This window comes from Terrapene carolina, unplaced genomic scaffold (assembly GCF_002925995.2).
Source record: "Terrapene carolina triunguis isolate 2854851 unplaced genomic scaffold, T_m_triunguis-2.0 Scaffold212, whole genome shotgun sequence".
Classification (NCBI taxonomy): Eukaryota; Metazoa; Chordata; order Testudines; family Emydidae; genus Terrapene; species Terrapene triunguis.
This window is the reverse complement of record NW_020664563.1, coordinates 595,852-612,978: the sequence shown is the minus strand read 5'-3', so window position 1 is coordinate 612,978 and position 17,127 is coordinate 595,852. Positions and strand designations below refer to the sequence as shown.

Below are 17,127 nucleotides of genomic sequence, written 5' to 3'. Positions count from 1 at the left end.
GCCTGGGACGGTGGGACCGCTGTGCCCCCTTAACTCTCCAGCTTGGGCTGTCTCTCACAATGCTTTGCTAGTGACAAGTAGCAAACCCCTCCAGGTGCTGTTGTCATTTAGCGCAACCGCATGTGGAGCCCCACACCCAGCTAGATTGCATGAATGCTCCCAGAGCCACTCACGAATCACACAGAGAAAGGCACCAGCCAAATCCCCCCAGCTCCCAACCTTGTATCCCAGGAATACACCGTCTTGCACTGCTCAAGACGAGAAGTGCAAATTTATTAATTGGTTCACCACTTCATCAATGGAAAGTGGACATACACCAGCCCTTGTAAACCTGAGCAGATTTACCAAACACTTCAGGCAAACTCACTGGTAAAGATAAACAGTAAAAGAAGTTTCTTGATTACAAAAGCTAGATTTTAAGTGATAGGCAAGAAGTCCGAGTTAGTTACCAAAAGAAATAAAATACAAGCACGCAGTCAACCCTATTAGACTGAGCAACATCTAGATTAAGCAGTTTTTCTCACCCCACCGGATATTGCAGTTCACAGGACACAGGTGTTACGCTTGAAACCTGGGCCAGTCTCCTCTGTTGGAGTCTTCTGAGCATCCTTGTTGCTTTCAGCATAGGTGGGGAAGGAGAAAAGGCGAAGCATGGGGCCACTGTGTTCTGTTTTATACCCTTAGTCCATGTGCTTGGGGAACACAAGTCCAGGCATGTCTGGTGGGCATTGCTTCATCTTGTGACTCAGCAATACCCCAGTGTGTCTCCTGTGAGTGAGAATTGTAACTCCTCTGCTGGACAATGGCTGGTGGTGTCTTAGTTACCTCCCTTGTCATTGTCTCTGGAGAGCTAGTATCTGGGTGCTTCCCAAACCCACAGCATATTTTAGTGAAAACTATACAACACAATTCTTATAATTTTATATGCATTAATGATACACATGTTTAGATGGGACAATGGGTTTCAGCAGATCATAACCTTTCCCCTGATACCTCACATGGCATGCTTTATATGCAATATCACAATTATATATTGATGAGGAATATGGGGGTTACAAAACACTCCCCCGAGGTATAGAGTGTCACAGTGGAATCTCCATCATTGGAGATTTTTAAGAGCAGGTTAGACAAACACCTATCAGGGATGGTCTAGATAATATTTAGTCCTGCCATGAGTGCAGGGGACTGGACTAGATGACCTCTCAAGGTCACGTCCAGTCCTATGACTTATTCAAGATATTTAAGTCCAAAGCTGACTTCAAAGAGTTACAAAGGGATTTCCAAAAAATGGGTGAATGGGCAACAAAATGACAGATGATATTCAATGTTGATAAATACAAAAAGAAGGACAACAAAAATGAGTAGGGGTATGGAACAGCTTCCATAAGAGGAGAGATTAAAAAGACTGGGACTGTTCAGCTTGGAAGAAGACGACTAAGGGAGGATATGACAGAGGTCTATAAAATCATGAATGGTGTGGAGAAAATGAATAAGGAAGTTTTATTTACTCCTTCACATAACAAGAACCAGGGGTCACCCAGTAGATTTTAAACAAACATAAGGAAGTACTTCTTCACACAACAATCTGTGCCACTCATTGCCTGGGGATGTTGTGAAAGCCAAAAACACAACGGGGTTCAAAAAAAATTAGATAAGTTCATGAAGGCTATTAGCCAAGATGGTAAGGGATGCAACCTCATTTCCTGGGTTTCCCTAGCTTTTGACTTCAAGAAGCTGGGGGTGGACAACAAGAGGATGGATCACTCGACGATTGCTTGTTCTGTTCAGTCCCTCTGAAGCATCTGGTATGGGTCACTATTGGAAGACAGGATACTTGGCTAAATGAACCATTGGCCTGAACTAGTATTGGCCGTTCTTATGTTCTACCTGGTACAGGTAAGGAGGGCCTTCACGGCCCAACAGGTTTGGAATGCTGTATTCAAAAACAAGTGATAAGGGGTATGCCATGGTACCAGAAAAAGAAGCTAACAAGCTGATTGGTGAAGATTAGTCTTGGGTGACGTATAGAGTGCTTTTAACTTGTAATGAGGTCTACTGTAAATATAGGTAGTTTGGGGACCTATTTAGGGAGCACACCTTCTGTGTAATGTGAACTGGCACTCTCTGAGAAACACCTACCCAGAACGATCAGTAATATAGTAACTCTTTATTTCCTAAACTGTACTGTTGTTTACTTTTAGCAACAAAATTGGCTAAGTTTGCTTATTTGGCCTCTTGAACATTTTTCATAACAAAACACAAGTGTAGTCAGTCAATTGGCTATACTTTTAATCAATAAACCTGATATGAGTTCTAGAGACTTTGCCTGCTCAGACTCAAGGCTCTGAGCTAAGGGCCTTATGAATTGGTGAAGCTGCTCCTTCCCTGACCTAAGGGAAAGGGAGAAAGCCTGCCTTCTTTCTACAATCAGAAACTCTGCTGGCTGGGTTTGGTTTGGAGGCCTTCTTAAAAAGGACGTTTGTTTTTGTTTCCCCCCCCCCCCCAAGTGTTGTTGTAGCCGTATCGGTCCCAGGATATTAGAGTGACAAGGTGGGTGAGACAATATCTTTTTGGTCCAGTAAAACAGGTTTTCTTTTTATCAATTTGCTTTTGGTCTCGCTGTCTTGGATCCTGTAAAGGAGGAGACGTTGAAAACTCCCCTTCCTCCAAAGGAGAGTGGGCAGGGAAGATCAGTAGGAGATGAGAGAGCTATTTGTCTGTTTTAAGCAACAGAGGGTCCTGTGGCACCTTTAAGACTAACAGAAGTATTGGGAGCATAAGCTTTCGTGGGTAAGAACCTCACTTCTTCAGATGCATCTTACCCACGAAAGCTTATGCTCCCAATACTTCTGTTAGTCTTAAAGGTGCCACAGGACCCTCTGTTGCTTTTTACAGATTCAGACTAACATGGCTACCCCTCTGATACTTGTCTGTTTTAGGTTTTCTTGGCTCTAGCATAGAAGCCATCTCTCTCATGTTGAGAGTCCCTGGAATGCTCTCAAGGAGAAGAAACCCTTCCCTTATTGGAGCTTCTACACTTTGTAGCCTTCTTGAGCAATTGAATATTCCTGGAGAGTCCTCCAGGCATCTTCCTAGCTTGGGGACTGGATTGATGGATGGACTTCTCACCAAGACCGGCCCTATGCTTTTTTCTGAAGGTTCTCTCTTCTTAGGAGGGGACTCAGTGGAGTGAGAGGAGGACTCAAAGAGTCATTGATAGAAACCCTACAGGAAAAGGAGAAAGTAGAGCCATAACACTAGGGTCTCTCCAGAGAGTGAACAGAAAGGTTCAAATACACTAGTTTAATAAGGGTCAGTAGTTTTGCCAGTAGAGGTAGAGGAAGTCTGAGGCAAATTATGAGAGCCCAATGGGGTATTCAGAGGTGGGTGAGAGAACAGGTAAGTGTAAGGTAATAACCAAACAGAATATTTAAACACCACTAATCCAGATGGACAGGATTTGTCCTACCTTACCTGATGCTGGGGTCTGTGTTTGGCATGGCCATCAGCTGAGAATCTGCATTCTCCCCTGTAGAGCTCTGAAAAGGGAAAAATAAATCACATCACACAAAAGGGAAATCAACAAACAGTCTCACTGAATTCAACACTATACTGTACATGAAACCAGGTCACCAACAAATGGTGAGTACGGATTACCTTGCAGCACAAATCTGAGACAGGTGATCACAGATTCAAGTCCAACAGCTGGGTTTATGCCCAAGTCTGACAATAAGGCTATAAATTACTTAGGGCAGTGTTTCCCAAACTTGGGACACCGCTTGTGTAGGGAAAGCCCCTGGCGGGCCGGGCCGGTTTGTTTACCTGCCCCATCCGCAGGTTTGGCTGATCGCGGAGCCCACTGGCCGCAGTTCGCTGCTCCAGGCCAATTGGAGCTGCTGGAAGCAGCGCGGGCGAAGAGACGTACTGGCCGCCGCTTCCCACAGCTCCCATTGGCCTGGAGCAGCGAACCACGGCCAGTGGGAGCCGCAATCAGCCGAACCTGCGGACGGGGCAGGTAAACAAGGGCTTTCCCTACACAAGCGGCGTCTAAAGTTTGGGAAACACTGACTTAGGGGGAAGGGGAGAAAATGGCTGCTTCGCTTTAAGAAGTGCCATTTTGGGAAGAAGAGTTGTTAAGCCCACTGCTTTCTGTCAGTCGCAGGTGGCTATCACCGGTAAAACGTAAAGCTCAAGGGAACTTTAACAAATATAGTGAATAAAGCATGACACCCTGACTAACGTTCCATCACCTCATAAAACAGATGCTAATGTTGAAAGTCTGTGTGCAAGCTACTGTGAACACATGACTACTGCAGTGTTCCCTAGCAGCTACTCCATTAGCAGTATCTAATTAGATGCCTCAAGAATGAAAGACCCTGTATAGGAGCCAAAATCTTTTCCACTGCAGAATGATTTAACTGCTGCAGAAATAGCCAACACAACATTCTAATTAAAAATAACACTATACAAAAATCAATATGGTCCCTATTAAATCGATCAAATACTACTAACTGATAGATCTCAAAACACAGTGCAGTTCTTCAGCTGTGTAGTGAGGCGGGGTGGCCTCCCACGGTTCCGCAGGGGGAGGAACCCCTCACTGAGCCCTGGTGAACGGAGTCAGGCTGTGCTCACCCATCCCGTTGGAAGTCAGTGGACGGGACGGGACAGGAAATAGAAAAAGCGGGTCTGGGAGCTCAGTTGGGCTGCAGCCGCCGGAGGAGACAGTCGCCTCCTGCTCGCTCCCCAGCTGGGAGACTGCTGCAGGCCCCTGGGGAGCTGAGGACTGGCCAGGGACTCCGGAGCCAAATGTTGCCCAGCCCATGGAAAAGTTGCCAGGACTGCCACAGGTCTTCTACCCTGACGACTTGGAGAGCCCTTTACAGACCTAGGTACAACCCGAGGGGGAGTTAGGAAGTAGCCCAGGGACAGCTGACCCTAGTCTGGCTGCAGCACTACCTGAGCTTAGGTCAGCATGTTGCAGTCAGGATCCCTGCTGACCCCGTGGCAGACCTCTCTTCCACTGTTAGGGCCCTGGGCCGGGACGCAGTGGAGTGGGTGGGCCTGTGTCCTCCCCTGCCACCCCAACTCCGGGGTGCCAGTCTCCCCCTTTCTCGGCCAAGAGGCCAGAGTTTGTCGGCCATCCACAGGAGATAGGATGCCTGAACCCATTGCCGCTTGGCCCTGAACACAGGCTCGAGCCATAGACCTTGATTGCCCTGCCCTGACTGAGGGCCCAGGGCTAGCTAACTCCACTTTTTGCTCAGCCCTGACCACAGGCCCGAGCTATAGACTCATTACCCTGTCCTGACTAAGGGCCTGGGCTACCTGACTGTGTCTGTTGCTCACCCCCTTGAACACAGACCGAAGCTATAGACTCTTGTTGCCCCACTAATTCCCCACGGTAGGCGACATGCTGAGACGTAGTGAGGCAGGGTGGCCTCCCATGGACTCGGAGAGGGAGGAACCCTGCCGCTAAGCCACAACAAGCTGGTGTAAACTGATGTGGACACATTGTCTTAAACGGAGCTATGCCACTTTTCACCATCTTAGAATCTGGTCTTTCATTATTACCGGGGAAACATCAGTGAGTTGTGTTTCCAGAGGGGTCCTGTTTGAATTGGTTCTCAACCCTACGCTGCTCAATATTTTTATCAATACTCTGGAATAAAGTATAAGCTTATTGCTGATAAAGTTCGCAGATGACACAAAGCTGGGTGAGGTGGTAAATAATGACAGCAACAGGTCACTGATAGAGTGTGACCGTGATTGCTTGGTAAGCCAGGTCCAATCAAACAAAACATGTTTTGACACAGCCAAATGCAAGGTCACACATGTAGGAACGAGAAAAAGAGGGTAACTTTTCGTAACTGTTGTTCTTCAAGATGTGTTGCTCATCTACATTCCATTGTAGGTGTGTGTGCTCACCGCATGCACCAGTGCCGGAAGTTTTTCCCTCAGTGGTATCCGTAGGGGACCGGCTCTGGCACCCTCTGGAGTAGCGCACGTATGTGCTGGTATTAGGGGCACTGCTGCCGCCCCCCCCCTTCGGTTGCTTCTTCCCAGAACTCCGACAGAGGGGAAGGAGGGTGGGTCATGGAATGGACATGAGCAACATATCTCAAAGAACAACAGTTATGAAAGGTAGCCATCTTTTCTTCAAGTGATTGCTCATGTCCATTCCATTGTAGGTGACTCCCAAGCAGTACCTCCAGAGGCAGGTAGGAGTTCATGGACATGGCTCTGCCAAAGCCAGCATCATCTTGGGCCTGTTGGGTGATGGCATAGTGCGTCGTGAACATGTGTACCAATGACCACTTTGTGGCTCTACAGTTGTCCTGGATAGCCCTTGAGGAATGAGCCGTCACTATCGGTAGAGGCACAGCCTGCACTATCTCGTAGCAAGTACGGATGCAGGTGGTGATCCAAGCCAAAATCCTCTGAGAAGACACTGGGAGGTCCTTCATCCTGTCAGCAATGAAGAGTTCAGTAGATCTGTGGAAGGGCTTGGTGCGCTCCAGGTAGAAAGCCAGGGCACGCCTGATGTCAAGGGTGTGCAGATGCCTCTCCTCGTTGGATGTATGAGGCTTTGGACAGAACACCAGGAGGATATCCTGGTTGACATGGAATTGTGACACCACTTTTGGCAGGAAGGCCGGATGGGGATTCAGTTGGACCTTATCCTTGTAGAACACCATGTACAGCAGCTCTGATGTGAGGGCTTTAATCTCAGAGACTCACCTCACCATGGTAATAGCTACAAGGAATGCAACCTTCCATGACAGGTGTGAAAGGGAGCAGTGTAGCGGGGTGGTTACCCTGCTCCTGCCTGGAAGGGCTTAAAACAGCCCTGGCAGAGGGCTGCAGCTCTAAAAGCTGGGCTGATTGGGGAAGTAGCCACAGCTGGGCCATGCCCCAGTCAGGCCACAGCTGGCCTGTATAAGAGGCTGGGAGCCAGGAGCTCAGCAGTCTCTCTCTGCTTTCAGAGGGAGAAGGGCCTGGCTGCATGAGCTAGAGACAGTCTCTCTCTGCGTTCAGGGAGAGAAGGGCCTGGCTGCAGGGAGCTAGAGACAAAGTACCTGAGTGGAGCAGGGCTGGGGAAAGGCTGAGGAGCTGGGGAGCTCCAGCCTGGAAAGTCCCAGGCTGCAGCCTAGTAGGAGGCCAAGGGGTACTGGGGGTTGCAGAGGGCAGCCTGGGGTAGGCCAAGGCAGCAGGTCCAAACCCAACCTTGCCTGTGATGAGTGGCCTATACCGCAGTCTGCCTCAGGGAGCGGGGGCTAGTTGGTGACTGACAGTGGCCTTATTCTGAGGTGAGGTAGGGATAATGAGTGGGGGTTCCCTGGGGAGGGGAGACCCTAGTACTGAGGGGTGTACTGCCAGGGGGCAGCACCCCAGATAAAAGGGCACCGGGGTCCGGGAGGGACACGGGGGCCGGAGAACAGGCGGATCACCAGCTTGCAGAGGGCGCTCCAGGACGCTGGAAGAGCTAATTCCCGGAGTCACCAGCAGGAGGCGCCGCAGGGGTGAGTCCCGCTCCTCTACAAGCAGGAAGCCAGAGGTTTGAAGGGAGGGCCAGTGAGTCTGGAGAGGACTAGGTTGAGATCCCTCTGGGGAACTGGGTCCCAAACCAGTGGAAAAAGTCTTTCAAGGCCTTTCATGAACCTGATCATCATCTCGTGTGAGAATACCAATCTACTCCTGGACATGAGGGTGGAAGGCTGATATGGCCTTGATCAATGAACATGCAAGGCCCTGGTGAAGCAGGTAATCTAAGCTTTAAGTGAAGAAGGTAATCTAGGATGGATTGTAGAGACGACTGGATTGGAGAGATATTCCGCTCCAATGCCCATCAGGAGAAGCACTTCCACTTTGCCAGGTATGTCGCCCTGGTAGAGGGCTTTCTGCTCTCCCAGAGGACCTGCTGCAACTGACTAGAGCAGGCTTGTTCCTCAGCGTTCAGACACTCAGCAACCACACTGTGAGGTAGAGAGAGGTGAGGTTCGGGTATAGTAATCGTCCGTGATTCTGAGAGAGCAGGTCCAGGTGGCTGGGAAGTGTCCACAGGGCTGCCACTGCTAAGTCCATGAGCATGCTGAATCAATGCTGGCGAGGTCAAACTGGGGCGATCATAATGACTTGTCCCTCTTGATCTTCAAGAGGACCTTGCCGATCAGTGGGACTAGTGGGAAGGTATACATCAGGTCGCCTGACCACGACAGGAGGGAGGCATTGGATAGTGAGCCATTGTCAAGGCCTTGCAGAGAGCAGAACTGGTGACATTTTCTGTTTGGTGGCCAACAGGTCCACTAGGGGAGCTCCCCACTTCTGGAAGAGCATCCTGACTACCTCTGAGTGGAGGGACCACTCGTGGTGAGAGAAAAAGGACCTGCTGAGGCGATCCGCCAGCATGTTCCTGATGCCGGGGAGGTGTGAGGCTTCCAGGTGGATAGCATGTTGGATACAGAAGTCCCACAGCTCATGGGCTTCCTGACAAAGGGCCAATGATTGAGCTCCTCCCTGTCTGCTGACATAGAACATGGAGGCTGTGTTGTCTGTCAACACCTGCACCACACAACTGGACAGATGGGGAAGGAACACTTTGCAAGCCAGGCGGATAGCCCTGAGCTCTCTGACGTTTATGTGCAGTAACAGCTCCTCTCGAGACCATAGCCCCTGAGTTTAAAATTAAAGACACTGTGGGCCACGGATTCACAAACAGCACACCTTCCAACATCACATTCAGGTTGGATCACCGCTGCAGGGAGGTGAGTACCCGTGGCGGGATCATGAGAAGTTTGTCCAGGTGATATCTGGCCGGGGAGTAGACCGATGCCAGCCACATCTGGAGAGGTCGGAGGTGAAGTCTCACGTACTGGACAATGTAAGTGTATGCAAACATGTGCCCTAATAGCCTGAGACAGTCTCGGGCTGTGGTGAGTGGGCAGTGACCTGGGTTATCAGATCTGACATAGCCCTGAACCTGGCCTCTGGCAGGAATGCTCTGGCTCAGGTAGAGTCGAGTACTGCTCCGATAAATTCTGTCCTCTGCACCAGTACCAATGTTGATTTTTGTTTGTTTATCAACAGGCCCAGTGCTTGACAGCTGGCTCGCAGCATTGTGACATGGCATTGGACATAGTCCCTGGAAGGAACCTTCATGAGCCAGTTGTCAAGGAATGGGTAGATCTGGATACCCCGACGTCTGAGATAGGCTGCGACTACCGCCGTGCACTTCGTAAATACCCCTGGTGCTGTAGCTAGGTCAAATGGGAGCACTGTGAACTGTTAGTGGGTGTTCCCAACTAAGAATCGTCGGAACCTGTTGTGGCAGTGAAATATCAAAATATGAAAGTAAGCGTCTTTCAGATCGAGGGTGGTGAAGCAGTTTCCCAGATCCAGGGAGAGAATGACGGAGGCCAGGGAGACCATGTGGAACTTCAACTTCTTGAGTACTTGTTGAGGTTTCACAGGTGAAGAATGGGGCGTAGAACCCCCCTGGCCTTTGGAATAAAAAAAATAGTGGGATCAGTGGGACTAGTGGGAAGGCATACATCAGGTCACCTGACAGAAGGAAGGCATTGGATAGTGAGCCATTGTCGAGACCTTGCAGAGAGCAGAACTGGTGACAAATGCTGTGGAACTTCCTCCATGGCCCCCACCCACAGAAGACCTTGCACCTCCTGAGCAAGCAGATGCTCGTGAGAAGGGTCCCTGAAGAGGGGCGGGGAGGGAAGGGGAGGTGGGAGGGAGGTATAGAAAGGAAATGGAGGATATACCTCCCTGCCACAGTGCTGACCATTCATTGGTCTGATGTTATAGAAGCCCAAGCAGTGAGGTAGGGCAATAAACTGTTGGAAAACAAAAGGGGTGTTGGATCCAGGATACAGGCTGGGAGGTCATCTTCGAGCGCACCCTTCAAAATGCCTGTTTGTTTGTTACCCAGCTGGTGGCAGGTAGAGCTCGAGTGAGCCGAGGAGGCCAGCAGTTGGCCCTGTCAGAGCTTATAGCCCTTGCCCTTTTTGCGGAAGGCTCCGATTCGGATTGGCTCACGAATTTGGGTCTGCTGTGGTTTGAACCACTTCCTTGCGGGCGCTGGCATGTAAAGGTTCAGGGAGCACAAAGTAGCCCTAGAATCTTTCAGGCCAGGCAATCTGTTGTCTGTTTACTCTGAAAACAGTGCCAGGCCATCGAAGGGGAGGTCCTGGGTCGACTGCTGAACCTCTACCAACAGCCCAGATGATTGCAGCCAAAACTCTTTCCTCACGGAAATGGCCAAAGCCATGGCCCTGGCTGCGGAGTCCTCCGCGTCCGAGGCTACTTGGAGGGCTGCCCTCGCCACTGTCTTGCTCTCTTCAAGAAGAGCCAGGAACAAGAAAAGCCAGGCAACAAATCCACAAACCTGGCCATAGGCTGTGAGATGTTATAGTCATAGTGGCCAAGTAGGGCCTGGTGATTGGCCACTCTCAATTGGAGGCTGGCAGTTGAATAAATTTTTCTGCCAAAGATATTGGGTATCTTCACCTCTTTGTTCTTAGGGGTCAAGCCCAGCTGCCCCGTCTGTCGTGCTCATTGGCCACGGATATGACCAGCAAGCTCAGGGAGGGGTGGGTATAAAGGTATTCAAAGCCCATGGCCGGGACATAATACTTCCTCTCCACCTGCTTGGAGGAGGGAGTTTGCCACAAGGCCTTGATCAGTTTCACCATTCACTCGTGGATGGGCAAGGCCACCTTAGATGGGGCGGCCGCATGGGCGGCGTGTGAACCACCAGCTGGGGGAGGTTAGCCCCCAGCCCCGCCCCTTCCGCCCAAGGCCCTGCCTCTTCCACCCCCCGCCGGAGCCCAGAGCCTCCCCACCATGGCTGCCAGCCCCTGCCCCAGGCTTGCCCCCACCTAGTCCTGGAAAGGTGGGCTGTGCGACTCCAGCCCTGGAGTGGCGGGTGGCGCAGCCACAGCCCCCCCAGCCTTGGAGCACCGGAGGGTGGGCAGCACGGCCTCAGCCTCAGAGCAGCAGGAGGGCGGGCTGCGCGGCCCCAGCCCCCGAGTGCCAAGAGGATGGGTGGTGCAGTCCCAGCCCCGGAGAACTGAGAGGGCGGGCGGCGCAGCCCCTGCCCCGGAATGCCAGGAGGGCAGGCTGCATGGCCCCAGCTGGGGCCACCACACCAGGGGAGCCACAGAGTGAGGCCTGGGGGCGGTGCATGGGCGGGGCCATGCCTGGCTGTACTGGGAGGCACAACCTCCCACAGCCTATGACACCTGCCACCCATGGGCGGCTGCACTCAAAATGTCAAACAGGGTGTCGGAGGGTTCCAACAACTCTTCAGCCTCTAGCCCCAAGTTCGCTGACACCCTTTTAAGTAGCTCTAGGTGAGCTTTTATATCATCCTGGGGAACCGTGCAGGAAGGCCCCGCTACTGCCTCATTAGGTGTAGAGGATGAGAAGGAAGGCCTGCCGGGGGAGCCTCGGCTGAGGCTGGCTGCTTTTGGGGACCCTACTCTGATTCCTCCTCTGAGTCAGGGGGCGGGCGAGAAACTGTTGTCGACTGCTGCTCAGATGTCCCTGAGATTGACCGGTGCACATGCTCTGACATCTGAGAAAACCCCCAGGGTGGTGCCACAGAGCCAGCCACTGGCTCTGCGGCCACGCGCTCACTGGCGTGCCGGGGTTAATCCCGATGCTCCTGGCAGGTGACCTTGGCCCGCAGGCAATGCGCCTTCCTCGCTGTCCGAGCTTGAGGAAGAAACTTGTTTCAGGGACCAGAGCAGTTCCGCTGCCACCAGCCTGCCCGTTCCATGCTGGCTGTCCCCATGTTCCTCTTTTGTGGACTGGTGCCAGGATGTCGGCGCTCAGTGCCGCATCTCCAGCGACGATAATCCGTCGATCGACGCCTCACACTCTGAGAGCAGTGCCGCTCCGTTGACCTGGAATGGGAACAGGAGCAGGGAGACCCGCGTCTCGACTCCGGAGACCAGCAATGGGCCTCTGGAGATCTGTATCGACGATCCACAGATTGGTGATGAGACTCCAGAGACCGGAGCTGTGACTCAAGGGATCAGTGCTGCAAGTCTGAAGAGCAACGGAGACGCTCAGGGTACCGGTGCCAGGCCTCTGGGGGCTGGCGATGCGCCTCTGTGGGTCTACGCCAGACAGTTGGCGATCGACACAGGGATCCTGGAGAGCGGTGCCTAAAGTCCGGGGCGTGGAGCCGGGAACTCTGGCAGGTAAGCCAACTCATATCGGAGGGCCGGTGGCGCTGCTCTGGAGACCGTTGGCAGGATGGGATGCTGCCTGCAGTGGGGAGCAGTGCTGTGGAGACTGAAAGAGCCCCAAGGCGGGTTTGCCCCGAAAATGAACAATCTCACTGGCTGGTGCAGAAGGGACAATATGTCCTTAGTGGCCTGGAATGCCTCCGGTGTGGACAGCACTGCCAGATGCTGAATGCTCCTGATGCTTCCTGGGGTGGTGGACAGGTCTCAGGGGGGCTCGACAGCTCCTTGGATGCTGGAGCCTGGCCATGGTCCGGAGGAGATGAAGTGTCCTGCGTGGATCTTTGTTCGCCTCCGGCTCTCTCCTTCCTCTTACAGGATGTAGTAGACCGCCCTCTCCCAGGCTTTTTCTGCTTCTTAGCCAGCAATGGGGACCAAGATCGGTGCCAGTCCAAGGTTGGTGCCGGCAGTGTGCTTCGCACCAAAGCAGCGGTGCTCAGGGCGGAGTCTGATCTGGCCGGTTCGAGGCCACTGTGAGAGTCAACTCCATAAGGAGTGCTCAAAACCAAATATCCTGCACCTTTTTGGTGCGCGGCTTGAAAATTTTACAGATGCGACACTTGTCGCTCACGTGGGTTTTCCCCAAGCACCATAGACAGATTTGGTAGGGATCACTGAGAGGCATAGTTGTTGTTTTTTTTTGCTGCAATCACAAGGCTTAAAGCCTGGGCTAAGTTCCGTAGGGGACTAACAAACTACTTCTATACTAAACACTATGGGAACTATTAAACTATATAGGAAAATCACTATAACAACTATATACAGTAGTAGGCATGCTTCAGTCTCGAGAGACCATGGGTATGCGCCACTGAGAGGTGTGGTTAGATGTTCAGCTGCGTGTGTGTGTTCTTCCTCTGTGCTGCCCCAGCTCTGCGCAAACAGTTGGCACAGCAGACCTCGAGTGAACAGACCACAAGATCTGTTAAGACACCAGGCCAGGTTTATTGTTGACAAAGCACGGTAATAGCACCTGGCAGACTCTACGAGGATACTAAAACATGTATGTCCGTGACAATGGATGCAGCTCAGTGAATGGCAGGGCTTTCCATTCCCCCCTTGGCTGGACAGAGATACTCCCTCCGAGATACATCTTTATACCCTGATATAAACAAGTTATGTACTGCCTCTGACATTGTTAGTTACTGCCCCCTGACATGGCTAGTTATCACCCATCACTTTATACATGTTGGCTTGATCAAAACATCTTTATTACATACTGTCATCCTTACCTTATCTTTTAGGAGGGGTCAGTGTGTTCCTGTTATCCTTGGGGAATGTTTTTGTACCATCCTTGATATTGGGATGTTCTGGTACCACTTGATATCGGGATGTGTTTGCGTGAATACTTTGTGCCTTGCACTCCTTAGGAATGTGTATTTCTGCAATATCAGCCCTGTTCTTGCCAGATTCTGTGAGCAGGTCCTGCCTCATACCAGGCCTCTAATACAAGGGCTTATGTCTCAGGCTCTCTTCCTACTAGAAGAGGTAAAGAATTTACTCAGTTGGTTTTATGGCAGCTGAGGCTGTGGCTGAAGAGACCCACTCGAGAGAGACAATCTCTGCCACATCTGTCACATTTAAAGGTGATGTTTCGACCCTTTGGGCTCTGCCTTCTGTGAGCTCTTTTCTCCTCTGCTAAGCTGGACTGCTTTGCTCTCATAACTCTGGAGACCTTTGTTAAGCTCTTGTTTCCAAAGACTGCGGTCTTGTGTACGATCTTCCCAGTTGTCACATCCATGTCCATTTCTTTGACGTCTCGCTTGCACACATTCTTGAAACGCAATTTTGGATGTCCTTTGGGACAGTAGAATCAAAATAGTAAAAGGTAAAGCTTGCCGAGGCAAGGGAAGTTTCAGCACTATTGCTGGTGGTAAGAAGGAACTGAAGGGGCAGGGGGGCCCCGGCGGTGGCCCTTATACTGGCGCATACACGCGCCACTCCAGAGGGCGCCAAAGCCGGAACCCTATGGATACCACTGAGAGAAAAACTTCCGGCACCGGCGCATGTGGTGAGCACACAAACCTACAATGGAATGGACATGAGCAAGCACCCAAAGAAGAACAGAGGTCACACCTACAGAATGGTTTCAGAGTGGTAGCAGTTAGTTTGTATCAAAAAAACAACGAGAAGTCCTTGTGGCACCTTAGAGACTAACAAATTTATTTGGGCATAAGCTTTCATGGGCTAGAACCCACTTCATCAGATGCATGGAGTGGAAAATACAGGAGCAGGTATAAATACATGAAAAGATGGGAGTTGCCTTACCAAGTGTGAGGTCAGTCTAACAAGACAATTCAATTAACAGTAGGATATCAACGGAGGAAAAATAACTTTTGTAGTGGTAATGAGAGTGACCCATTTCAAATAGTTGACAAGAAGGTGTGAGTAACAGTAGGCCAGAAGGGTACCCAGAAGTCACCTACTACAAGACAGGCCCAACAAAGAAAGTAACAGAACGCCACTAGCTGTCACCTACAGCCCCCAACTAAAACCTCTCCAGCGCATCATCAAGGATCTAAAGCCTATCCTGAAGGACGATCCCTCACTCTCACAGACCTTGGGAGACAGGCCAGTCCTCACTTACAGACAGCCCCCCAACCTGAAGCAAACACTCACCAGCAACTACACACCACACAACAAAAACACCAACCCAGGAACCAAACCCTGCAACAAACCCTGGCGCCAACTCTGTCCATAGATCTATTCAAGGGACACCATCAAAGGACCTAACCACATCAGCCACACCATCAGGGGCTCGTTCACCTGCACATCTACCAAATGTGATATATGCCATCATGTGCCAGCAATGCCCCTCTGCCATGTACATTGGCCAAACCGGACAGTCTCTACGCAAAAGAATAAATGGACACAAATCTGACATCAGGAATTAAAACATTCAAAAGCCAGTAGGAGAACACTTCAATCTCCCTGGTTATTCAATAACAGACCTAAAAGTGGCAATTCTTCAACAAAAAAACTTAAAAAACAGACTCCAACGTGAAACTGCAGAACTGGAATTAATTTGCAAACTGGACACTATCAAATTAGGCCTGAATAAAGACTGGGAGTGGTTGGGTCATTACAAAACCGAAACCTAATTTCCCCATACTAATGCCCCCCTACTGTTACTCACACCTTCTTGTCAAGTGTTTGAATGGGCCACAAAAGTTATTTTTCCTCCCTTGGCATCCTACTGTTAATTAAATTGTCTTGTTAGACTGACCTCACACTTGGTAAGGCAACTCCCATCTTTTCATGTATTTATACCTGCCCCTGTATTTTCCATTCCACGCATGTGATGTAGTGGGTTCTAGCCCATGAAAGCTTATGCCCAAATAAATTTGTTAGCCTCTAAGCTGCCACAAGACCTACAGAATGGGGGACTCTGTCCTAGAAAGCAGTGATTCTTGGGAGGTTATGAAGTCTGATGGAAACCAACTGAATCCTGAGCCCCTTCCCCTATACCAACTCTGCCCAGAGCCTTATATGGTCTGAGCCCTCCCTTGGCTTGACAGGAAGGAGATGCTGAGTACCTCTCTGGCCACGAGCAGTGGGAGGCAGTGTGTAGAGGGAGGTCCGGACTCACCCCTGCGGCGCCTCCTGCTGGTCGTCCAGGGAATTAGCTCACCAGCCTCTGGAGCGCCCTCTGCAGGGCGGTGATCCACCTTGTCCTCTGCATTGGCCCCATGTCCCTCCCAGGACCCCGGTGCCCCTTGCTCTGGGTGCTGCCCCCTGGCAATACCCACACACACGCTAGGTCTCTCCTCCTAGGGGAACCCCCACCCACTATCCATACCTTGCCTCAGCACTAGGCCACTGCCAGTCACCAACTAGCCCCCGCTCCCTGGGGCAGACTGCAGTATAGGCCACTCATCACTGGCAAGGAGGGTTTGGACCTGGTGCCTTGGCCTAGGCCTGGGCTGCCCTCTGCAACCCCCAGTACCCCTTGGCCTTCCGCTAGGCCGCAGCCTGGGGCTATCCAGGCTGGAGCTCCCCAGCTCCTCAGCCTTTCCCCAGTCCTGCTCCACCCAGGTACTCTGTGTCTAGCTCCCTGCAGCCAGGCCCTTCTCTCTCTGAAGGCAGAGAGAGACTCTGAGCTCCTGGCTCCCAGCCTTTTTATACAGGCCAGCTGTGGCCTGATTGGGGCGTCCCAGCTGTGGCTACTTCCCCAATCAGCCCAGTAGCTTTTCCCTTTGCCCCAGCCCTCTGCCAGGGCTGTTTTAAACCCCTCAGGCAGGACCGAGGTAGCCACCCCGCTACACAGTGCCTTTGCAAACACTGCTCATTGCTCTCCCTCCCGGTGGCTGCTCAAAGAAGTGCTGCCTTGAGACTCTGCTCATCTGCTCCTTGCCCTGCAGCACCAACTCCTAGTGCCTCCCTAGGGCTCCTCCTCCTTCTTCTGTGGCTCCTCCTAAGACAGTGGACAGAGATGAGAGGAAGACTCAGCAACGCTAATACCCTCTGCTTCTTCTCCTGGCTTGGAAGAGGAGTTCTGGTACTTCCTCACCTCTTGTAGCCATCGCTGCTCCTTCCAGATGAGGCCCCACAACCTTCTTTACATTTTGAGAAACCCAGAACTCCCCCAAGCCTTCACACTCCTGTCTGCCTACAGGCTAGTGGTTTGTCCTCCTCCCACTGTTTAGTAGAGATGAGAGCATGTGAGGGGAAACCTGGGACTTTTGCTCTCCATGAAGAAACGTCATTCATGGTACAGCACAGACCTTGGCAGCTGTGGATTTTAATAAGGCTAAATGTAAATGTATACATCTAGGAACACACAATGTAAGCCATACTTACAAGATGGGGGACTCTATCCAGGGAAGAAGTAACTCTGAAATAGACTGGGGGGTGGGAGGTGGAT

The 17,127-nt window shown here is 51.4% G+C and overlaps 1 protein-coding gene across 2 annotated transcripts in view; it reads right to left on the bottom strand.

Moving 5' to 3' along the window:
* Nucleotides 1-17,127, bottom strand: part of ATF6 (activating transcription factor 6) — a 367,785-nt gene that overhangs the window by 154,612 nt on the left and 196,046 nt on the right. For both annotated transcript variants that reach the window (XM_026656216.1, XM_026656217.1), the window contains one exon: nucleotides 3,475-3,539. In XM_026656216.1, the coding sequence (XP_026512001.1) occupies nucleotides 3,475-3,539 (65 nt within the window). The remainder of the gene's footprint in view (nucleotides 1-3,474; nucleotides 3,540-17,127) is intronic.